At 47.5% G+C, this 23,897-nt stretch overlaps 1 protein-coding gene across 2 annotated transcripts; it reads left to right on the top strand.

Moving 5' to 3' along the window:
- Positions 1–878: 878 nt before the first annotated feature.
- On the top strand, positions 879–22,274 carry LOC144170167 (uncharacterized). Of its 2 annotated transcripts, none has more exons than XM_077699775.1 (9): positions 879–1,309; positions 1,373–1,631; positions 2,129–2,352; positions 3,014–3,145; positions 7,689–7,796; positions 9,066–9,245; positions 13,571–13,852; positions 17,877–17,986; positions 22,117–22,274. In XM_077699775.1, exons 1-9 carry the CDS (start codon positions 1,130–1,132, stop codon positions 22,130–22,132), a joined length of 1,491 nt encoding a protein of 496 aa, XP_077555901.1. In that variant the 5' UTR covers positions 879–1,129; the 3' UTR covers positions 22,133–22,274. The 2 variants fall into 2 exon arrangements, with proteins under 2 accessions (XP_077555901.1, XP_077555900.1); XM_077699774.1 differs by having other exon boundaries at positions 880–1,309; positions 13,559–13,852.
- The last annotated feature ends 1,623 nt before the right edge of the window (positions 22,275–23,897 follow it).

Raw genomic sequence — 23,897 nt, forward strand, 5'->3', positions numbered from 1 at the left:
ATTGAAGATTTTGTGGTGGATACAAAAACTAGGATGGTAACTGCTGGGCGGCTTTAGCGCTTTCAATGTGGAGGCTTCTGTCGGAAAAAACAAATTACAGCCTGCAGCCATTACACTTGCAGACACTTGCATTGCCAAATAGACAAGTTTTACATTTAAGCAGGCTTTTTAAGAGCTTCAAACGTGAATTTAGGAGGCTGCTTGTTGAAAATGGTGTCAGAGTTTTGCCTTGATAAGATTCTGAGGTTTTTTTGTTTTTTTTTTTTTTTACAATGTACTTTTTCCCGCCGCCTTTGCAGTTACGATGATGTAACAAAGAAATGCGTAGTAAAAAGTAAAAATGTAGAAAAGAAATGCGATGCCAGGGGGGATGTACACTGGGACCTACCCAACTTTTCGAATCGCTACTACTTTTGCATGCAAACCAGTCCGCTAGTATTTTTGGATTCCCCGAAGCCATAGGGATACACGGGAAAATCGAATGCCGGACTGCTTCTTGGGAAGTCCGTGGCGTTGGTCCGTGGTGAGTCCTCAATTTTTACCTTTTATCTAAACCTGGCCGCCCTTAATTCACGTGCCACAGTGGCACTTCTTTTTAAGTGCCCAGACTGTAAGTTCTATATAAAATTGCGGACTTGCAGTCTCTGCAGAGCGCGAAGCGAGCTTTTTGCACTTGTCTAGTTTCGTTATGCACATTCGTAGCAGACAGGGACTTCCGGCACCACAGAGAAACTGAAAACGAAAATTCGCTACCGCATTACAACACTTTCGGCGCAAGTATTGCTCTCTGTGGCGTTTTTATGAGCAAGAGCGACAACGAAAAGTGTGGAATAAAAGGAACGACTATGAATAATGAATATTTCAACATCATCATCAAATATTTCGATCCAGAGAGTTCGCCGCTTCGTGGCGCATGTCAAGTTAGCGGGGTTTGCGGCTTCTTCGGCTTCCTTTCAGCTGAGAGAAATGGGACGATGTCCGATGAGCCTTGCTTGCGCTGGAACGGCCAGGAACGAGCGCTGCGGGCAAGAGCACTCGTCTGGGCGAACCCACTAGCCTTGCTGGCTCGCTTTTCTGACACTCGCGCCATGCACGTCTGCAGTGTGCAGTGCGCCGTCGGCTTGACGCTATGACGACAGAGGGAGGCGAATGGAAGTGCGATCTCCTTGCGCAGTCGCTCAGCGACTCCCTCAGCCCCCACGACTTGAACCTCAACTTGTACAACTTCGACAAAACTGACGCGTCCGACTGTCCCTATGTGCTCACCAGCCCGCGATCGCTGGAAGCATGCGCCAATCAAGGCGTCAAGGTGAGGCTCTCCAGTGCAGATCCTAGTGTACGTTCCCGGACGAAATCCGGCCCCTTGTTGCAGCCGGTCGAGCTGTTGCCGAGACTGTTCGAGGAGTTCCTGGAGGAGCTGCCTCCGAACACGCCGCCGGACGAGGCTCGGCGGCTATTCGACTTGGCGGAGCGCGACCGCACCGCCAAGCTCTCCCGGTGCCGACGCGAGCGGGAGTCCCTGATCCGCCTGGACCGGCTGCGCCGTCGCCGGTCGCTGTCGCTGTCGCCCAGAAGCCGCGCTGTGCAGAGCAGGAGTGGCACCAGGCCGCTCGGGGTGCTCATGTCGTCAGGTGAACGCTCAAACGTATCCTCCAGAGTATAAGTATAACGTGGGCAGTCGTAATGTGAGAACGTTCCCCTTCGTCGTAACAGGCACCCAAGAAAGACGATGTGGCACAATTTAAACTCGAAGGCAGGCGTCTCGGGTTACTTCTGCTGGGAAGCAACGCGATTGTAAGGTGGTGATGGCCTCCTGGTGATTGCAACTCATCTTGGACCTAGCTCACCAAGTACAATCCATTGTCTTGAGTCACACACTAGTGGAGAGATTTGCTGGTTGGTTTTGAGTGAGCAATAAAGTCCACCAAAGGACATCAAAACTTAGATCGGAGCAAGTGAATTTCAACTAAGACACGATAGGTTCTGGCTAAATCCGAGGTTTTTTGACGGAGGGCCCTGTCGTATAATGGGTTGTCTTGAAAAGGCCTGTCAAATGTGCGAGAGTAACTTGTGAAACATTTGACAAATTCCACATGTCAGTTCTACCAGTATGCACGGTCTCTTGCAGATGAGGATGATGGCAGTGTGGATGACTCGACAAGCACAACACGTGAGCCCAGCTCTTCAGCCCGGGGGGACTCGGACGAAGGCAGTACGCTGGGCTCGAGTGCAGCCGAAAGCAGGCCTGCCAGCAAGTCGACACCCACATCCCCGTTTCGGCATCCACCCCAACTGGTTCCTGTGCCCTCCTCACTGCTGGCCTGGGTCGACCAGCCCAACCTGCCAGCCAAAGTAAGGCTTGCCACTGGCCTCCTTGGATGGCCACCATTTTCACTCAGCTGAGGTGTTTTCAGAATTATTGCTGGTACATCGGTGTGGGTGAACAGGTAGTTACGATTGTCCGATGGTTAACCTGTGCTTTAGAGGATGAGACAGAGAAGAAGCACTTCAGAGGTGCACAAAAAAGGATAAACTTCTAGTCCATTGTCCTTTCTGTCTAGTGCTTTTGTTTACTTGTTATATGTTTTCAAAAGGAATGAGTGAAAACAAGCTGAGGAAAGTTTATGAGCAGCTCACTGCACATTGGAGGTTACCTCCCAGAACCTTTCAATGTAGCCTGTTTATTGCTACAAGTTGCTGATTAGGTTGACCATGCACTACCGTCCGCTAGTTTCCCCATCAGCTTGAGTTAAGTAGCTGATTGGTGGCGAAATTGCAGGCGCTTAGGTCTAATTCAAACATTAGGCCTCTTTTATTTGTCATATGCCCTGCTCAGAACTGTTCCAAATCAGCAGCTCCATATTTTATTTGCCCATAGAATTTCTATTACTAGAGCAGCTTTAGGCTGCTAAGGAACTGCTCGAAACTACTCTGGACAGGTAAATAAATGAGACCAATTGGCACTGCTCCTGTGGTACTTGTTGGAGCCTGATTGAAGGAGAGGGGATTGCAGGATGTGAAGCTCCTGCAGCTGATGCTTCAGCGGCGGCAACGGGACGAAGAAGAGGCTGAGCAACGACGCCGGGCACACCGTGCCTGGGATCAGGAGAAAGAACAACGTGCCTTGCAGTCTTCTCGCGACAGGGTGAGCTGCTCTTGCCAGGTGCCACGGAACGAAGGACACTCGTGGTGTGATTGGGGGAACCAAGCTCCATGCTATTGGCTGCACCGTGATCTTGACGTGCCTGCGAGGGACAGGCATGCGATTCAGTAGCATGCCAGTCAAGATGCATGCTTTTCTTGCGACTGTGCCACATTTGCTTTGAAGTGTTCGAGACTCCCTTTTATGTTATTTGCTCTCTTTGGCTTCTTTTTTTTTAAGAAGTGCAATTCTTTTAGATTTGCTTAGGTTTTTTCTTTTTCCTTGCTTTTGTAAAAAAAGTTGAATGCTCTTGCAGTGACGTAGAATCCAAGTATAGGGCCCGTGCTTGTGTGTATATGCCAGGTAGTATTCTTACTTGAGTGGTGATGGAGAGAGAATGGACCCCTTGCGTTTTGTCTTCTCTGCTGCATGTTCATGGCTTGACGTTTTTGTTCTGTGCAGCCCGTGTTAGGGAGCCGTGGGGCCTCTCAGTTTTGGTTTATTTCTTTCGGCAAGTATCCCTTTTGTTTTCTTTGCTGTCTGATGGTGTGCTTAAGAAAGCCTGTCCTGTCCCAAAGTGCGTGTGAGGTTGCCGTGAAATGAATCTGTGCTACAGAACGTGTATCAAACTATTTCTAGTCTAGGTGTGTGCCTGGAGGGGTGGGGGCGATTCCTATGGGAGAAGTTGACACTAATTTAGGGCCAAGTTCTCTCTCTTTCTTTGATACTTTCGATTATTTTGGGAAGTAAGGGCTGTTATTACAAAGCACCTTGATGAGCGCCGGTAGCTTAGGCATTGGAAGTCAACGTAGCCTGCATATACCACGCTCGATGTGAACCCCATCCATAACTTATAGCCCAGAACACGGAGGTAAAATTTGATTTATTGTTGCATGTCTTCGTATGCCTTCATCAACATTGTCTTTATAGCACAACAGAACGGCCAACGAGATAAATAACAAAAAGTCATGGCCGCTGTTGTCTTCATCAAAGTAAAGCACTAAAAAGACCAGGACATAAGGATTTCACCTTGCGGTCCGCAAAAAACGTGCACCTCATGTCAACACTTCTTGTAGTCATCATGTTAAACCACTGTGTTCAGATGAAGTACTTCTCACGAGGGGCACAGACATAATGCTAGGTGGCGATGCGAGGTCCATGACTCGCTCTTCCCCCCTTGCACTGATAACTGAATTTCAGCAGTGTTTACGCAATCCGCAAAGATTGGTGGGTGTGTAAGTACAAGGCGAGGATTTTGAAGGGGTCCTGAAAGGCGTTTTGAGCACACCAAATGAACTAGCGCAATCGTTAGTTTGGGTGGTCAGCATCATCTGTGCCAGGTATAACATTTTTACGTGCAGCGGAAAGCTCACACTTTCGTTGCTAAGTTTGTTGTTGCGTTCCCACCCTCTCCTGCGTGTTTTTGGGCCCCACCATCTTCCCACATACGTCATCGATTCTCCCATGTGCGTCATGGAGCAGAGATCCTGCTATTGGATTACTTTTTCTCTCGTTTCCGGCAAAGAGAAGTGTCATCTGCTCATCGTCGACGGGTCGCGGCAGCGCCTTTGTTTAATTAGCGCTTCCTGCAGCACGCCTAATGCTATCATGTTTGTCTATATTCATCCTTTTTACTCTATTACCACGCTTCCCGTTAAGGCGCGTTAGCTAGTCCGACACGACGACTTGATGGTAATGCCAACTTCCAAGTTGGCAGGCCGCCTTGTAACACAACAGTGACACGAACATGTCAGCTGATCGAAAGTTTGCATGGTGTGGCTGGCTCGCTGACCGTAAACGCTGAATTCCGATCGGCCGAACAGTCGTCGTGAATTTATCAAGAAGTGAATACTGTGCCCGGCAACATTCGTGCCACATGAGTGCGGCTCTATTCTGTTAGTTCCTAGACTGTAATAAACATAGTAAGATCCATGAAGACCGTACAACTCAGCACTAGCGCTAATGCGATGCGCATTTCGGATTACAATGCTTGGGGCATTCATTTTTTCGACAATTCATTTCTCGGTGTTGCAAACTGCATATTCGTGTGCAATCAGCAATGCTTGTAGAAAATATCAGCTTATTTAAGAGCAGAAGAGGAGTTACGGAAGGTTTATTAGGTAATAAGGAATCAACATCTGCCAAAGTTTTTAGCATAAAAGAAAAGCACAGCGAGCACTATTCCCGCAGGGTGAAATCGCAGTCGCAGCCAAAACAGTGCTGTTGCTGGAGGTCAGCTATGGTGGGGGCTTTATGGAACCTCACTGCACAACTGTTATTCAAGAAATTTTCAGTTAACCAGCCAGGAATTCTTAAAATCAGATTGATGTGACAGAAAAGGTCTCATTGCACTGCTATACAGGTTATTTCCGCACAATCTCCAGTTATTTTGTGGCACGGTAGAATAAAGCCTCGGGCCTGCTCAATCAAAGTCGCGGATTCAAATTCTGGCAGAGTGTTGCCTTTTCTTTTTTTTCTGCCTTCTAAGTGGCATGTTTTGCAAATCGTATTCGCGAATCCAAAACAAAACTTTTCGGTTGAACTGTACTGCCATATCAAAACGTCAATGCATCGTTTGTCATAGGCACGATTTGTTTGGTTTTAAACTCGCGCTTTGTATATGTAAAAAGGCAATTGTACTTTCAGAGGATGAAATACTGATGTGTGGATTTTGCAAATTTGGTATGTCTCTATACAGAGTAGAATCCTCCCATCTACTTAAACAAGACACAAGGTAGGCTTGGGGGGAAGGGGGGGTGGGGCCGCGTCCAGCAACCAAACCCTCCACATATTGCAATCGGCAGCACTGACCACGTAAAAAATTAACGACCAGCCTTTATGGAAGGAAAAAGGGCTCTAGGCCATCAGGAGAAAAAGCAAGGGTGGAATAATTGTTTTGTGCAATCATATGCACAGTCGAACAAAGAGACAGTCACGCACGGCCCCAAAACTCTCTTCTCGTACTATCTGTTACGTTGTACTTGTCTAGTAGTTGATAAACACAGGGCTCGTAGGAGTTTTCCGGAAAGCAAGGAGGGAGGGAGGGGGAAATGGAATGCACGATGCACTCTAAAAGAACTCCCTGTGCTGTACTGTGCAACCCTTTGATGCTTTTTGTATGGTAAAAAACCTTTAGAACTGATCGGGATAACGGAATGGAATACAAGAACTGTCTGTGTATGTACATGTATGACATCACCACAACACGATCAAGCTCGACATTGGCGCGAACGAGCGACCAATGAGAGGGACCATGCGAACAAAATCCAAGTTTGGTTCATTCGAAAGATTGCCTCGTAAGAATCATACTGACGCCACTTTTAATGTGAACTTTGCTCAAATAAGCTATATAATTAGGAAAAAAGGGAATGGCCATGCGACCCAGTAGCTAATTTTCCACAACAGAACCTGTGATGTCATATGTGCCAGCTCTGCGATTGGCTGAGACTGGCAAAAGAAAACGCACATTAGGCAGGGTGTATAAGCTTGCCGAACGAGTTATTTATGCTTAAATTTAGGTCACATTCTTTTTATAGCAGTAAGAATGGTGGTGTAAGCAGTGGAAGTTACGAAGGTACCTCCTGTAAGCATAGAAGTACCGATCTGTACTGCTGTTTGTACTGCGTGCACTATATGCTGTTTTAGATGCACAGCGCTGCGGCGCTTTGGGGTTGTCTCGGACAACACTGGCCGATAGGTGACCGGTAAAAAGCGCGAAGGCTCATGGATGCATTGTTTTCTCCCGCGGAGAGCCGCCACTTCCGGTTCGGCAGCTCTCCTGGCCTCCTGTACACAGTCGGCTTTCACGGGGCTGTGTGCTTGTTGTGTATCTGTTTCCACCGGGGAAAAAAAAAGCTCATGCATCGGGAATTCCATAAATAACAATGATTGACCCTACTAGGGGTTTATCTGACAGGTAAGCACCCTGTGACAAATAAAGAACACGCACACACGCGCCTGACAGCTGCCGGCGCATGCAGGCGTATGGGAGGGCAGGAGAGATATCGAACCGGAAGTGGCGGTAGCAGACGACGTACCTATGAGCCTTTGCGCTTTTTACTGGTCACCTATTGGCGTAAGCTTGACCATATTTACGGGACCATATTTGTCGAGTGAACACCATGTTTCACGAAACGATTTTTTTCTACCATAAGAAAACCAAGCCAGGTACAAATATGGTCAAATACAAAGCAAAGAGAGAAAACGAGCTGCCGCGGCATGGTGGCGCCATCTAGGTTGACTTACTGTAAACAAGGCTCCGCAGCACACTAGGTTTAGCTTGAAGACATGTTCTTGTGATGTCATTGTAGACGTCATGAAAACACACGATTAGACATATGGAATAGTACCACATTTGAAGGTGTGCAAATTCACTATAGGATATCCTGGGGGGAAAAAACAAGGACTCATGTAAAGTTTCTGCTGCGAGGTGTATGTGTTGCAATAAAAACTGAACCACAGGCATTGGTGATGGTCTTGGCATTCTGTGCTTGCACAGCGAGCACATTCTTTCTTGTGTGTGGTGCTCAGCTGTTCCTTTTTGCAGCGCTGGAGAAGCCGGCAGGCTCTGACGTCCAGCAGCAGTTGCGAGCTCCTGGACAGCGAAGCTCTCTCCGCGGCTGATGAGAGACAGAACACATCTCGCAAGACTTCTGTAAGTCCCCTGCATGAAATTACGGCTATTAGAATTACACATGTACATGAATGAGCTCGGCCACAGAGTTAGCTTAAAGATCGTGCTGTAATTAGAGTGATTGCCTGCATGAGAGTGCTGTGCTGCAAGCTGTGGTGTGGTACGTTGTCTGCATAGAACTTTCATGCTATCTGGTCGTGCATTTCTTCGCACCCGCCGCGGTGGCTCAGTGGCTAAGGCGTTGCGCTGGTGAGCGTGAGGTCGCGGGTTCGATTCTCGGCCGTGGCGGCCGCTTTTCTGATGGAGGCGAAAAGCAAAAACGCCCGTGTGTACGAGATTTCGACGCACGTTGAAGATCCCCAGGTGGTCAAAATTAATCCGGAGCCCTCCACTACGGCGCGCCTCATCGCCTGCGTTGCGTCGGCGCGTTAAACCCCACAAATCAATCAATCATGCATTTCTTTGCCCTGAAACGCAGCATGAGCACCCTCAGCTGTTTAGGACAGCTGTTTTTTGATAATTTGACGTTAATTCATTTGATTTCGTAACCTACTCCAACTGGATGATTGACTTAAAGCTATCTGTTTTTGATTTCAGTTTGAGTTTCTTGCGTGTAGTGGTGGCATATTCAGCAGCTGCCATGCACCAGGCCAGTGGTTAAGGCCAGGCTGTGGGGACTGTTTTTCTGGTTTAGTTGAAGTATAAAAACAAAACTTGCATACACGATGTCGGGTGTGTGCTCAAGGACTCTAGGTGCCCTAGAAAAGTTTGGTCTGTTCTATTGTGCTGGTTAAAGACTAACGACTTCTTATTGAACATAATAAATAATAAACATGTTACACATGAACCTAAAAGGTTTCTGAAGTAGGACACTGAAAGAGAGGCGGGGGACATCTTGCAGATTTTAGCAAGAAAGGTGTGCCCCATCTCACTTTTGCCCGATCCATCCAAAACCTTTGCGGTATTGGTCACGTGTAATTAACGAAGATGGGCTGTGCCAGTATGTGGCTGATATTTACTCAGTAGAGAAGAGTTTGATGCTGGGCCTGTTGGTACATACTTTGAAGAACGGTTAAACTGTTGCTTGTGTGTCTTGTCCTGCTCTCTCTTCATGTACGCGTCTTCAAGGCTGGGTTCCACCATTCTTCAGAAGAGAAGAATCCTTTTGTCATAAAGGGGCTCCTGGGTAGTTTTAATTTTTTGTTTGTGCGGTGTGGGTAGGTGGTGATGGAGTTGCGTGTAGCGTGTGTCAGCTTGAGCGCCCCCTTCCTCCCCCTGTGGCTGGTGCAGGCAGCCTCGGAGCAGCGGCTGCGGCGTGTTTGGGCCGAGGAAGATGCCCGGCGGCGGCAGATGGAAGAGCGTCTTCGGCAGAAGGATGAGCAGTGCGCCCAGCGAGTCGCACAGGCGGCCGCACAGAGGCAGAGCGAGGCACGCCGCACTGCCCAGCAGATTGAGGAGCGCAGGGGACAGGTGCGCTCGCTGGCATGTCTACCTGGGAGGAGTTCTTCTGCCTGTTGTTGTGAGACTATCTTTGTGGGCAGGCCAAACTGTTCACTCTAAAGGAATTTTACATTTTGTATGATCTGGCCTTCATGCATAGCCCTTGCTGCTGCTCGCTCTTAAGAACATAACAATGTTGCAGCTGTGTCTTGGAATGATAGTAGGAGGCCGGCATCAATCTTGGATGACCTTGCAGTTTGTCTGGCGGTCTCTTATAAAAATGACTGGGTCTTCTGAAGCTTCATGGCCATGTTTATTTTCTTGGTGGCCAGGTCCATAATGCTCATCAGACTGGACAGCCAAAAAAAGTATAGTGACACAACAGCGGAAGGTGCGGAGAAGATTGGTGTACAGTAGAACGCTGCTTATACATTTTTCATGGGACTGCAGGAAAAAAAAAACAGTGGCCGGGTAACGTATAACACAAACAGGCTGTTAGTACTGCAAAAACATGCTGGTAAACATTATAAGAAATCAGCCATTGTTCAAACTCAAAACTGAATTTGCTTTGCATTTTCAAGGTTTAAAAACATCTCTGATAAAACTTTGCAACTTCTTCTGGTCCTGTGGAATGACATTGCCCTTCTTTTATTGTTAGATCATGTTGTGGCTGTCCTCATTGCCGAAGTGGCTCACGTACCTTTGTGCAACGTCCAGTTAAATTGGGTTCTATGATAGAGTTCAAAGTCAGCAGTGGCAGTCGAAATTCTTTTGCGTTACGTATCTTCTTTTGTGTCTGCTTCTTGTCGACTACCCGCAGAAAGTCGAGTTTGCCTTCAAGAGAGAGCTTTCCATTTTCTTGATGCCATTAATGTCCGTGGCGACAGCAAAGCCTGAAACATTCTAAACTCTTCGGCAGAGGACACGTGCAACCAGTGCAGTGATGTGTACAGCCGATGGTAACTAGAAGCATTCCTGCGCGAATAGGGTAGCAACAGCTGTGACTGTGACAATGGTGATGATGCTCACAGGTGCAGTGCCGTGCCCTCTCGTTTCAGGGATTTCGGTGATGCGCCAACAGTGCTCGTTGGGGACTATGCAGTTCATGTTTTTTTTTATTTCTTACACGCATTTTTATCACTTTGCGTATATTTTTACATTATTTCTACCTTGTAATCACAACGTATAAAGAAGGAATGTTGTGATAAGATGATGTAGTAAGTGTGATTGTAATACATGGACATTTTATTGAGACCGTGCTAGCACAACGTAACAGTCAGGATAGTGAGGAACGTACGTATAGGTGGGGTTCGACTGTACCCAGATTTGGTCACCTTGATAAACACATTCATTCATACACGCTCACACACTTGTCTTTGTTTTTGCTGAACCTGGCTTTCTCACGACAATTTATAAAGAAGGGAGATGATGCCATCCACTCCTAAGCTGCGTGCACAGCACTGCTCGTGATGAGAGAGAGCAGAAGAAAAACATTAATTTCCCTTCTTTGCATCTCCAAGTAAAGTAGACAGGGTCGAGCTAAACTGCTGAAACCTGCTTCAGCAAAAGTTGGAGCAACCTTAAGCCTCACAAGAAATTAAACTGTGACCAGTTAAGTAGTTAATTTCTAGCACAACATCTTAAGAGGGCAGCACCAGTTGGCACCAATGGTGACTGTTGGAAAAAATTGTCACATTTTTGGTGTATGCTCTTTCCAAAAATGAAAGTATTCGAAGGGCTCAGCTTAGTTAACAGGCAGGTGCTTATTTTGTGTGTGTGTTCTTGTGCGCACGCAGGGGAGAGCTGGTTTTGATATAGACAAAAGGACAAAAATCGTTTTCTGTTAGGCAAACATGTTAGGCATTAGGCAGACATGTGACCAAGCGACATGTGACAGTATGTGACATGTTACTGTAATTAAGCCACAGTGACAACAAAACCAGCATGGTATAGCAAACACTTTACCATATTGCGCTGTTGTATGCATGACTCCACCGCACCTGCTGCCATAATGTACATGTTGTAACTTCCAATGAGCTGGTAAAAAAAACCGTTGATGGCTAACCATAGCCACCTTGTTAAATTTTGGTTGGAAGTCATGGCATGTCCCAGGTCACAAATCCACCTTCTTCCCCTCGAATACACTATTTGGTCACTGTGCTGAAATTGAGGGAAGAAGACACGCATATCACTTGTGCATGGGTGGAAGTATGCATTTGAATTTTTTTGTACCTGCTTGTTTTGCGGGACAGCAAACAGGTGCCAATTTTTTATTAAGAAAAGTTTTCATACATTCACGCATATATAAATGTACAGTGACAGCTTGCTGGGGTGATGTATTCACATGTACCACCCACCCTGTGAAGCTATAAAGTGGGTGTCTTTAGCTCGCTTTCTTCAAACGCTGCCCTTCTCTCTGGATTTCGTGTTTTCGCAAAATTCGAATTCCTGTCACGCAATGGGGCAGCAAAATGCCTGTGGAACTGGTGTCGTGCCTATTACTCCCACCGCAGTGAGGTGGTAACCGGTGATGTGTCAATTGCTTTCAACGCAATTTCAGATGTAGGAACATGCATCCCTCAGGTGCTGGAGAGGCTACATCTGAAATGCACTTGTTGCATGCGAGGTTCATGATGCAATGCAGGCCAGGCGACCTTCCAAACTGTTTTACAGCCACAAGCAGGTCTAAACTGATCTCTTGGAAGTGCAAAGGGGGGGCGCAATGGCAGGCCCCATTTCCTTCTTTTAGAACTGCCACTGAGTGCAAAGGAGTTCCTTGTCTTGAACAAAGGCACCTGAAAGAATAAGTACACAGTTGTTATGCTGGTGGCAGAGGCATTGCGAAAGTGGTCAAGGAGTCAGTTACTAGATACTCTGCATTTCTCTCTAAGGACTGCTCCTAGTTTTCTCATTCGTGTAGCATCGATGCTGCGAAGGAGGGCCTGACATTAGCAGGTATTGCCACAATAAATGAACTAACATGCTGGCAGGCACTCAAGGCACCCTTGCCCTTGCAGCACACGTGCTGCACATGCAGGTGCGATTGCAGCTCGGTGGCTGCGGGAGGGACAGGAGGTGGAGGGACGTCTGCGCAATGTGCTTTCCGATGTCAGAGAGCGACCCTCTTCTCTTACGACTTCCCATGAGACTTTGTCAACTGGTGGCGCTAGTCGCAGTGCCGGAACTAGTTAGCGAGACCCTCACCAAAGTGAACCTTCCGGTATGGGAAGTAGTAGTAGTAAAAAACTTTATTATAAAGTCAGGCTATCTAGCTCTCAGAGGGTGGTGCCCTTAGTCCAGGGCCCCATTTGCTGCTGCGATCCGTCTTGCCCGGTCGATCAGTCCGCGCTGGTCGTCCAAGGCTGAGCTGGAAAGAACGGCTTCCCATCCGGAGGGTGAGGGGCTGGGTATAGGCAATTGGGTCGGGGGTTTGGGGCATTCCCATGTGGAATGGTACAGGTTCGGGTGTCCTCCACAGGATGGGCATCTGTCTGGGTACATGGTAGGGTAGAATTTGTGCCGGAGCGAGAGGCTAGAAAACGTGTTAGTTTGTAGCTGGCGCCATGCAGCGGCTTCCTCACGGGTGAGTTGCGCGTGTGGCGGAGGAAGTGTCCTACGGGAGAGTCTGTAGTGTTGTAGTATATGTGTGTATGTGAGTGGGATACTTTCTGTCTTGTCTAGTTTGGGTTGATCTTCCACTGGCACCCGGAGAGTGAGGCCTCGGGCTACCGCATGAACGCGTTCATTGCCAGGGAAACACGCATGCCCAGGTGTCCAGATTAGACGGACTGGTGGAATCAGTCGGTTTTGCTGCAGGATGTGATAAGCGGTCGGGGTGATACGTCCTTGCGCATAATTTCGGCATGCCTCTTGTGAGTCGGATATAATATTTATTGGGTTCCCTGAAGGGCGAGTGCTGATAGCGAGTGCTATTCCACACTCTTGCGCTTCCGTGCTGTTCCCGGAGCGTATGGTGGCTAACGTTACCGTCTCACCCCTCCAGTCGGCTACCGCTGCCACCTTGGCATTTATGGCTGGATAGTCTGCTGCATCCGTATAGAGGGTGTCGTGGTTACTGCCGTATATGCGATGCAAGGCCTTAGCCCGCGCGGCACGCCTGCCGGCATGATGTTCTGGATGCATATTTCTGGGTATGGGTGATACTGTTATTCTCGCTCTAACTTCCGGGGGTATTGGTTTGAGTTCGCGAGGGGCAATTTCAGACGTCGTGTTCCCGTTCCGCACGTGTGTTAAGTAGCCATGTTCATGTGGGACAGCTAGCCCGAGGGATCGGAGGAAGTGGTTTCCCCTAGCGGGTGCGAATTCCCCTGCGGTTTGCGCAGGTGCTGGTGCAGCAGCGGCAGATGGACGCGGCGCTTGAGCAGTGGCGTGAGCGGGTGGCCGAGTACCAGGCCGTTGCCAATGGCCGCGCCCGCCAGGCGGCCCAGCAGTGGCTGGAGGAGCGCCGTCAGAGCGCCCTGCGCCTGCGGCTGGAGCGGGAGGCCGAGCAGCGCCGCAACCTGGCCCGCATCGAGGCCGAGCGGCAGCAGAGGCTGCGCGCGGCCACCGCCCGGCTGCGCGACCGGGAGGAGCACGCCCAGCAGCTGGCCCGGCAGAAGGAGCTCTTCGTCGAGCAGGTACGCTGCTGCTGCTTTGGCCAAACCCTACTGCATGTACGATCAGATAGCCCTGGAATGGTGAAAAGCCTAATTCGCTCCCCCAAAAATGCTAGGTGCAATGCTCAGAGATAAGGAAACTCCAGCCTAGATTTGGGAACAGACTCAGAAGATGTTCTATTTCAAATCAAGCTAAAGAAATGGTACCGGGCAGGTCATTCAATGCGTTCATGGTGAAAACAAAGCGCAAAGAAACAGAAACAACCAGGAGGAATGAATACAAGGGGACGGAGCACTTCGTTTCACCATGAACCCTTACCAGCTCGCCCAGCTTCCTTTGTTACTTTATGCAATGTGGGTGAGGGATTCTAGCTAAGACTAAACAAAGGAAGTGGGCTTGGGCAGGTCATGTAATGTGGGTGGGGGACAACAGGTGGATTATTTCTTTAAATGGGTAGTAGTGCCGGGGAAATTGGCAAGACCAAGGATTTGATGAAGGGCAGAACTAAGAAAATTTGGGGGTAAAGAATGGCAACCTCACAATACGAGTGGCTGAAAACGTGTGGGAGAGGCTTTCATATTGCAATGAGCACAAGAGGATTGGTGGTGGTGGTGATGATGATGAGGGCTAGCTAACATGAAAATTGGGTAAGTAGGCTTTGTGCAGTTTCCAGACAAAACCACACCAAATTGATACACAAGAACAAGGGGCTTGCAGCACAGGAGCACCATGGGTGTGTGTGTCCGTTATTGTGTAGCATCTCTTGATAATTGTTTCACATTTAGGGTAAGAATGACTGGGTTGGACACCTTACAACACTGAGGGAACCTTGTTGTGCTCGATAATGGGCAAGTATGGTGTCTGCCTGGATCCGAAAAAATAGATATCGTTCCTTATTCTTAAAACAAAGCTTTCTATGCCTCACCGATGGTGTTCGATGTCACACTAAAACGCACTGCAGGAAGGCCAACTTTACACGAGTTTCACAAAACGATGATGATGACACCGATGATGCGCTGAGCAACTGACCCCGAAAGGTTTTGCTGTCAGATACTCGTACTTTACACTATTTAATGCTGTTCACGAATTTTTGGTGTAACGCGATTTATGTCTATCTTGTGTGTTTTTTTTTTTTTACTTCTTTTTCTCACAAATTGTATGCTTTCTCGCTAGCGGTGTTAATGGCCACAAGTGTTCATGTACTGTCAAATATTGATCACTTTGTACTTTGAGATACCTACGTATAATACGTTTATATTTTGTTGTTACAGTGTTGCTGTCTTAAATTAATGCTTTTTCTGTGATTACGTTTTCAAATGCCCCTCTTTATAAGTGAAGGCACATCAAGAAAAGGAAACGCTTCCTGCAGTCGGAATCGAACCTAGGTCACTCGCGTTATAAAGCCAATGTCCGTCTGTTTGCGCCATTCCGAAACGATCAAAGTAGTTTGGATTTTAGACTTTGACTTTGACTCAGGTTGCCTGGGAGAAAGATTAGCATTTTAAGCATCTTTGTCTTCGAGGGGCCATGATGACGAAATGCAAGTTTGGTTCATTCAAAAGATTGCCTCGGTAGAATCATGCTGACCCCACTTTTAATGTAAACTTCGCTCACATAAGCTATATAGTTAGGAAAAAAGGGAATGGCCATGCGACCCACTCGCTCATTTCCCGCAACAGAACCTATGCTGCCATATGAGCCAGCTCTGCGATTGGCGGAGGCCGGCAAACGCAAACGCAAATTAGGCAGGGTGTATAAGCTTGCCGAACGAGCTATTTGCGCTTAAATTTAGGGCACATTCTTTTTATAGCAGTAAGAATGGGGGGACAAACAGCGGAAGTTACGAAAGCACACATAAACATAGAAGTACCGATGTGTACTGCTGTTTGTACTGCGCGCACTATGCTTGTTTTAGCTGCACAGCACTGCGGAGCTTTGGAGTTGTCTCAGAGGACACTAGCCGATTGACGCAAGTGACGGTGTCTTACGTGACCATATTTGTCGAGCGAGTGCTATGTTTTGCGAAAGGATTATTTTCTCCATCAACAAAAACGAGCCAGGTTTAAATACGGTCATAAACAAACCAAGGGCAGAAAACGGCTTGCCACGGTGTGGTGGCGCCATCTAGGTTGACTAACAGTAAGCAAGTCTCCGCTCCACACCAAGTTGAGCTGAAAGACCTATTCTTATGATGTCATTGCAAATGTCGTTCAAACGCATGTTTTGGCGCGAGAATCAAAATTCTAGCTTAAATTGATTAATTTCGCAGTGAATAAAGCATCGTCTGCTTCCGGACAAGCGCTGGGGGCACTTGTATAGCCAGCATTCATTGAAAAGATTAGCTGTCAATTTCTTCATTTGGCAGCACTGAAATGGCCACGGACATGGCCGAAGCGCCATAAACATGGCGCAGCTTATGCCAATGCGGCCGCACGCCGAAGAACAAATAAATAACACCGGCGTGCGTCATCTATTCTGTTTAAAATCAATTCTAAACGGTGGTGCCAACAGAGTTGTTATTTATTGCACTCACATTTGAGTCGAGACATTAATTTGCGTTTGGCGGGCTAGAGCTTGGAATGTTCAACGCATAGCATGCGCTTAGCATGGACACGGACAAGTACCGCCATCTCGCGTAGCCCGACCTAACCAGTGACGGCGCATTCACATGGTTGCCTCCATGCGTGCCTCGCTATTGAATACAGGCCATAGAACATGAAATCTTTCGAATAAAAAAAACTTGTATTTTTTATTTTTTTTAACATGGCACCAGTGCCCAGTAAGACCAGGTAAATGAAAATTACGATTTACTTCACTTATTTTATTTGGGGACCCCTTTAATTAGGAAACCAGGAATTACAACCTGTTTGAGTTTAGCTTAACAAAAGTGTATAAAATATGTCACTGGACTACCGTGAGCCGCCATTTGTGAGAAAATAAGGAATGAAACGTCCTTTCAGCGGCTTATACTGACCGAAGCATTTAACTTGGTTGTTATGATAATGAATTTACGTACTCACGTTTCATTTTTCATGGGGAAGGAAAACAATCCATTCTGTGCTTCAGGTAATGGGGAGCGGGGGAAAAGGTATTCCCAATGCCTTTGAGGTGCACACCAGGATCTTCCATGTTTGTGCAGTCACTCATTGCCTCTAGTACTGCCACTCTACGTAAGACACCTTCACAGCGTCTTCACTATCACCTTTTAGTTGAGATGTCACAAAGTCCCACATTAACCTAAACACATTTGCTAAATGCGTTTAGAACACTTTTTATGGTGAATTATATTTTCTAGGGACAAAGCAAACATTTTTCATATGCTTTGTTTCGAAACAAAAGCTAGGGCCCGGTGAGTTCTGCCTTGTTGAACCATAGGGGTGCATCACCACTTGATTTATTGCCTTCAAATTTTGCTAAAGAAGGTGCTCCTTCCTTAGCTCATTTCTGTAGATCTATATTTATTCATTATTTCACTGTTCTACAGCCTTGCAGAAAGGTGATGTCTTCTAAGAAGAAAAAGGGTGGGTCGTGTTAAATGCCCATTAGAGCCATGACAGCTTTTCTCAGTGTTGTTTGGCCATCTCATTTGCTTAATCAATCTGTTGCCCTTCTGCGCTTCAGCCCTGCAACACCGCTAGGGCTGAACAAGTTTTGTCTTTTATTAGTTGGCCTGGGCTATGTTGTGAGAAGTTGTAGCAATGTCTATTCAGTTTTGTGACTTTTTTAATCTTCTCAAATGGTCGTGAAGAAGGGAAGCAGTAAATTCATGTATCGGCTCACAGCAACATGGTATGGTTTGGCTTCACGAATGGAATAGTGATTTGCTGCATATATTTGATGAAATTCTGCCTCATTAACCAGCACCGAAAGCAACACGGATAAAGAAGAGAATTGATATTTGGACTGACTCTGTTATGCTTGTAAAATAAAGAAAGAACCCGAGTGGAATTTATGCTGGAATTAGCTCAAATTTTCGTGTTTGTGTTTGCTTACCCACAACTCTCCCACTCATGGCTGTGTGTCGCCTGATGTTGATGCACGCAGTCTCGTCGCCTTGCCCTGGCCACAGCGCAGTTGCGGGAGCAGCTACGCTTACAGCCTGCCCTGCCACCGTCATGGGGTCCCGGCCTCGTTAGGAAGTCCCGGTCTCACGAGTAAGTGCCTCACACCTGTTACGTCCTCTGCTACCTCGGGAACGTGGGAGCCGTGCAGGAAGAGAGGCCCTTAGCAGCCTTCCCTGTTTGACGCTGCCAGGAACTTGAGAACTGGGTAGCTTGTAGATTACTACAATCAGCGGAAAACGGTGCTGCCACCATCGCCAAAAATGTTCTGCTTATTATTAAGGAGGCAGATTTCTTGACAACTCTTTTTACACACTGAGATGTAATTGGGGCAGTCAGTATGGTGAATAGGTGACAGAAGGCGTGGCCTAGCGGGAACTGGAAGTTAAAAGATGTTCAGTTACTCATGGTGAAACCTAGTAAGGTACTTGGAATGTGTAATAGTGTGGGGATTGGTACTGTTCTTAAAGGGGCCCTGAAAGGCGTTTTGAGCACACTAAATGAAGTAGCGCAATCGTTAGATTGGGTCGTCAAGATCATCTGGGCCAAGTATTACTCTTTTACGCGCAGTGGAAAGCTCACACTTTTGTTGCAAAGTTTGTCGCTTTTTTCTTACCCTTTCCTTCGTGTTTTTGGACGCCGCCATCTTCACATGTCTACATCATCGATTCCCAGATGTTCGCCATGAGCTAGACATCCTGCTATTGGGCGGCTTTTTCACGCACTTCCGGCAAAGAGATGAGTCGTCTGCTCAGCGTCGGCTCGCCGGCTGATCTGCCAGCGGAGTGTCGGAGTGCTTGGACATTTTACGACAAACGAAACAAGTGTAAACAAACGCTTAACCGTTCGTATTGAATGCAACACGGCCATAACACGACATGGATGTTCTCTTACCTGAGTACGTTCCGTAAAGAAAGCGTTGAAGCCCCGTGGCACTTCTTTCGTGCAATCGCAGAGAACGCCCTGAGCCGAATGCCCGGGTTTGACGGATACATTTTATTCCACTTCAAAACAATCCAGAGATGCGTTTCGAACGAACACAACGTCACAACATGCGTTGCAAGTCTGAACCGCGATTGACAGACGATAGGTTGCCTCCTCCTGCCCGTCGTAAATTCGGCACTCACCTCGCGCGCGGTTTGCGGGGACGAACAGCAAGTCACTTAACTCTGGCGCGCAAGCCGAGATGGCTTTTAGCCACGCACACTGCACATACCCATGCGAGGTTGAGTCGTACGTCGCTCGAGAAAGATAATCCAGACCATGGGAAGCACTATCCACCCGCAGAAGCACAACGTCGCATTTCATCGCGAAACAAAGGCGTCCACAACACACACACCATCGCCTCCTGTAATGCCAAACGCATCTCACACTTCCCAATGGGAGTGAGTGGTACGCCTGCAGTGGCCACATGTCGCGAGGTGGGGCCCCGAGCTGAACCGGGATCACGCAACCGTAACTGACTTCTGGGGAGGTTTGTGCCTTGTTGCCAAGGCAACCGATGTTTGAGATTGTCAAAGAAATGGCGCTCGCTCCAGCACTAGAAAGCTCAGAGCCGCGCCGGAGCATGTTTTGCCAACGTTGCCGCTCTCCGCCACACGTCGCCCCAAGCTTAACTGGTCACATGATTGAAGCGTTTTGTGCACGGGTTCTGTATCGGTTTAAAATGTCTTTTTCACGTGCCGCCGGCAGGAAGTACCACCACCGCAAAATAAGACCCGGCACCAGCGGGGCCACATCTGATACGGCGCTTTTTGGATAAACAGTGCGCGGTGCATGAAAGGGACCGAGCGCACGATCCACACCGAGCGGCTGCGAGTTCGCCGCCGATTAAAAGTCACGTGCTGCCCTGCAGCAACACACACCGCGAAAGGGCAAGGCCAGGCCGCCGCACAAATGCGGCCAGATTTTTCGTTCGCTTTTCCAGCCTTGAGGGGAGTGTGGGATTCATGGTGTCAACAAAGCTTGCCCGTAGCAGACGGCAGTATGCGGAGGGCCATATCGGAAGTACGTCACCGCTGAAGCGCGCAGCATCATGGGAGGGAAGGCTCTCGCGCCGTCAACAGCGAAAGGAGGAGGAAACGCGGCGCGACGATAATGCGCGGTTTTTGATTTACGATTTCTCAGCTAATACTCATCGCTTTAACAAAATTCTTCCGGGAGGAGATTGCTAATACATTGTCTTATTTGGTTACATGTACATCCATGCATCGGCGGAAGGTATTTCAGGACCCCTTTAAAATGATGAGACTTGGACAAAGTAGACTATTGAGCTAAAATTTGACAATTTGTGCGCAGCTGAGCTCTCCTTGCTTTTTTGAAAATGAACAGCTGGAGTTTGTACATTCTATGGCATTTTTTAAAGGGACCATGAGGAGAACGTGCAACTTTGCTCTAGTTGAAAGATAGCCTCATAAAGATAACTCCGATGCCAATTTTAACATTAACTTCAAATCAAATAGGCGACGTAATAAGAGAAACAGGGGAAAGGGTTACGACTAGAAGTGTGCAAATATTTTAATCCTTTGAATATTGAAGCGAATAACTCGGGATTTGGTTTGTTTGTAATCAAGAAGGTTGTTAAATCAGTTCTGTCCTCTGTTTTTCTTCCCCTTCTATTACCGGTCAGTTTGCCTGTGTTGCCTTCACAATCCTTTGTTTTTGGGTTTCATTTATTCTTTTCACCTCTGTTTTTCTCGTCTCATATTGCGTACTTGTTATTTTGTCAGTCATGATCTGAGAGAAGTGCATGAATTTAAAAAAAATTTTTCTGATAACGAAATTCACTGGCACTTGATGAGATCAAGCAACTTTGGTGGTCAATCGCACCCTCTTGCCTTCCTCAGCCGTGTTGTTCGTTGCAAGCTTATCTCACATGCACATCTCACACGGCTAGCGGTTTAGTGCAGAATGACGTGCAAGTTCTCAAAACACAGAATTCATTTTGTTTTTGTTTTTTTTTTTTGAAATTTGGGATTTAACTCAGGAGTTAGCACATTATTTAAGGAAACCAGTAATAATAGTAAATATGGTAGTTTAAACAAGTTCCTAGCTGGAATGCTGCATTGTAGCTAGCAGAAAGGGAGACAGGATAGTACTTTCTTGTCTCATCTAGCTTTTCAGTTGCTGAGGTGCCATTTTCATGCAGCTAACTGGGTCAACTCTCAGTCTAAATACATTCTTATACCCCTGTCACACGGCAAATCTAATGTCATTCAAAGTGAATGACATTAGCTGTTGATGACATTCGGTCTGGCCGTGCGGGTCTACACGGCGAAACAAATGTCATTTGATAGTGATAGCGGTGACGATTAGCGAGCTCGCAAAACGGCAAAATTATATTTCAAGTGCATCTAGAATGTTTTCATACATAATTTTTTTTTTTGAACGTAACAAAGGATTATTTTTAAAAAATAAAAATGAGAAAATCACCGGTTTAGGTGACATCAGTAGACATTGCAAGCCGAAACAAGTCCGAAAAAAATCTGTATTGGGGTAGCGCGCGCACATACATGATGTTTTTTTAAAACATAGCAAAGGTTTATTTTTAAAAATAAAAATAAAAACAAGAAAATCACCGGTTTAGATGACATCAGTAGACATTACAAGCCGAAACAAGTCTGAAAAAAAATCCGTATTAGGGTAGCGCGCACACTGGGAATGAGATTTTCTTTTTTGTTAGTACCTGTTTGTCTTTCTTTATTTGAAAAACAACATGAAGGGGAAAATATAAGTTTACTAACAGTTTGAGAAACAGTATTCTTTGGTTTATAACTGAACTTTCTTTTCTAGTGACGTGCCACTGCTCTCGAGGCTACTCGTTTGGCTGCTGAATGAGCTTCCGAACCTCAGTTGCCGTTAAATGTCATTCACCTCAAATGTCATTTGGTATTCTCACATAGCACTGAATTAATTACATTTAGAGCGAATGACATTTGCTCTACATGTACTAAGGAAGGTTTTGCCCCATTTGTACGACATGGCACCTTGGTTGTATGATGTACTGGTGCATTCTTGAAATATTCATATAACTAGGGTTCCAGTATAGGCCACTTTTCTCTTCCCTGATGATAAGGGGCTCAAAGAAAGGCCATTTTTAAGAGAGATAAATAGGTTATACAACAGGCAGAACAGATAGGCGTGGCAGGCAAATGACTCATTACGGGTAATGTCAGCGTAATGTCACACTTATGCCTGACAAGTGGTGCTTTGCATGTGCCCAGGGATATCCTTGACTGAGCTGGGCACTTCCACCTGGGCTTCCGTCCGGCCGACCAGGAGAAGCCAGCAGCACTCTCCATCGGCGGTTGGGGGGCCTTTCCTGCATTTCAGTGCTTGGTTCTCTTGGAGAGAGGAAATAAAAATGCACTCATGCTTCCTACATGCCGTGGCACTGAGTCTGTTTTCTCCCCACAGCCCTTTGCTCCACGTTGGTTGCACCAGCGAAAAAGGTAGTGTTGCTTTGAACCCATTTGAAGTGCGCCCATAGCACTACTATGTCCATGCCCCATATTAAGCCTGTGAAAGGGGTGGAGCGCGGTGTGACTGCCACACTAATCGGGACATTGCAGGAGGCAGCAAGTGGCTGGTCCAGAGCAGCACTGCAGACAGACCTCCTCTCATGCAGTGCTTTGTTCCTGTGTCCCCAACCTGGCACCTTGTTGGTAGTGTCAGAAAACCCCATCCCTTACCCCCAATCCTCACCCAACGTGTGAGCAGTGGGCGGGCCAGCCGGCCAGCTCCGACCTCTCGGTCAGTGTAGCCTGGTTAAGAGGGCCAGGGCTACCCGGACTAGAGGAGGCCCCCCACCATGCGGGCGCCCAACCATCAGTGCCTGAAGCTCGTCTAAAGTTAATTCATCCACTCTCTATATATGGTATTGGTGGGATAGTGATCCTGGTGACAGTGTAGCCTGGTTAAGAGGGCCAGGGCTACCCGGACTAGAGGAGGCCCCCCACCATGCGGGCGCCCAACCATCAGTGCCTGAAGCTCGTCTAAAGTTAATTCATCCACTCTCTATATATGGTATTGGTGGGATAGTGATCGCGCCATCGGTGAACACATGACGGCGCGCGATACCCTGGCGCTATCTCGTAGCGGGGTGCCGCCGCGGAACACGTCTCGCGCAGCACTCCGCTTTTAAATGCGACTGCATCTCATTCACTCGCCTTGTCCATGCAGCGTCGGCGCTGTTGTCGTCCGCCCCTCCTCCCCCATTCTCGCCGCGCGAGCTGCACTCTCCGCCGCTCACCCCCTCTCTTCTCCGATGCCCCTCTCTCGTCCACACCCCTCCCCCTACACTATAAAAAAATAATAGCGGCGCCCGGTTTCGATCCCACGACCCTGTGGGCGGAACGCGAGGTACATGATGCTCTTCCCACTGCGCCACAAAACCGAGACAGAATCAAATGCTACGAACGCAGCTTATATCCTTGACTCATTCAAACTACGTCAAGAAGCTACTGATACAACGCATGATGGGGCGATGATTAACACTTGCAATAAAAGAAACGAAGCTCCCACTTACAGCAACAATGATGGACTAAAGGTCGTTGCGACAGCGAAGCCCCAAGCATACCACTTGGAGAGATTGACCAAGATTGGCCAATAAAACATAATAATAATCATACGCGTTCCCGACACGTTTCACGCGATTTCAGAAACAATCCAACGGAAACACCAAGTGAACCCCACAATGCGTCGCATCTACACAGGGTTCCCCCCGCGGGGAGTTGGGCGCAGTTTTTCCTCCTCACACTTTGACCACACTCCCCTCCTCCCCCCCCCCCCCCCCCCCCCCCCGCTTTCCTCCTTGTCCTGTTGGTCCGCCTCGTTCTCTCAGGCGAAACTACAGCAGCCAACGCATAAGAACTGCGCTTTTAAAAGTGTGAACTTCAGCTCGTAAAGATTAACCAGGTTCATTTACTACAACTGCTGGTGTGGTTTATTTCAGTAGGATTTCAGACCGGCTTTTTGCATAAGTACCGTAAAAAGACTAATGCAA

This window comes from Haemaphysalis longicornis, unplaced genomic scaffold (assembly GCF_048455015.1).
Source record: "Haemaphysalis longicornis isolate Haplotype H1 unplaced genomic scaffold, Haemaphysalis longicornis Haplotype H1 scaffold_2, whole genome shotgun sequence".
In the NCBI taxonomy this organism is placed as follows: Eukaryota; Metazoa; Arthropoda; class Arachnida; order Ixodida; family Ixodidae; genus Haemaphysalis; species Haemaphysalis longicornis.

Bases quoted from the DNA above. Each gene is read 5' to 3' on its own strand.
- LOC144170167 (XM_077699774.1), top strand. From the start codon at position 1,130: ATGACGACAGAGGGAGGCGAATGGAAGTGCGATCTCCTTGCGCAGTCG. The intron at 1,310-1,372 runs GTGAGGCTCTCC...CCCTTGTTGCAG, and splicing joins GCGCCAATCAAGGCGTCAAG to CCGGTCGAGCTGTTGCCGAG. The intron at 13,853-17,876 runs GTACGCTGCTGC...TGATGCACGCAG, and splicing joins AGGAGCTCTTCGTCGAGCAG to TCTCGTCGCCTTGCCCTGGC.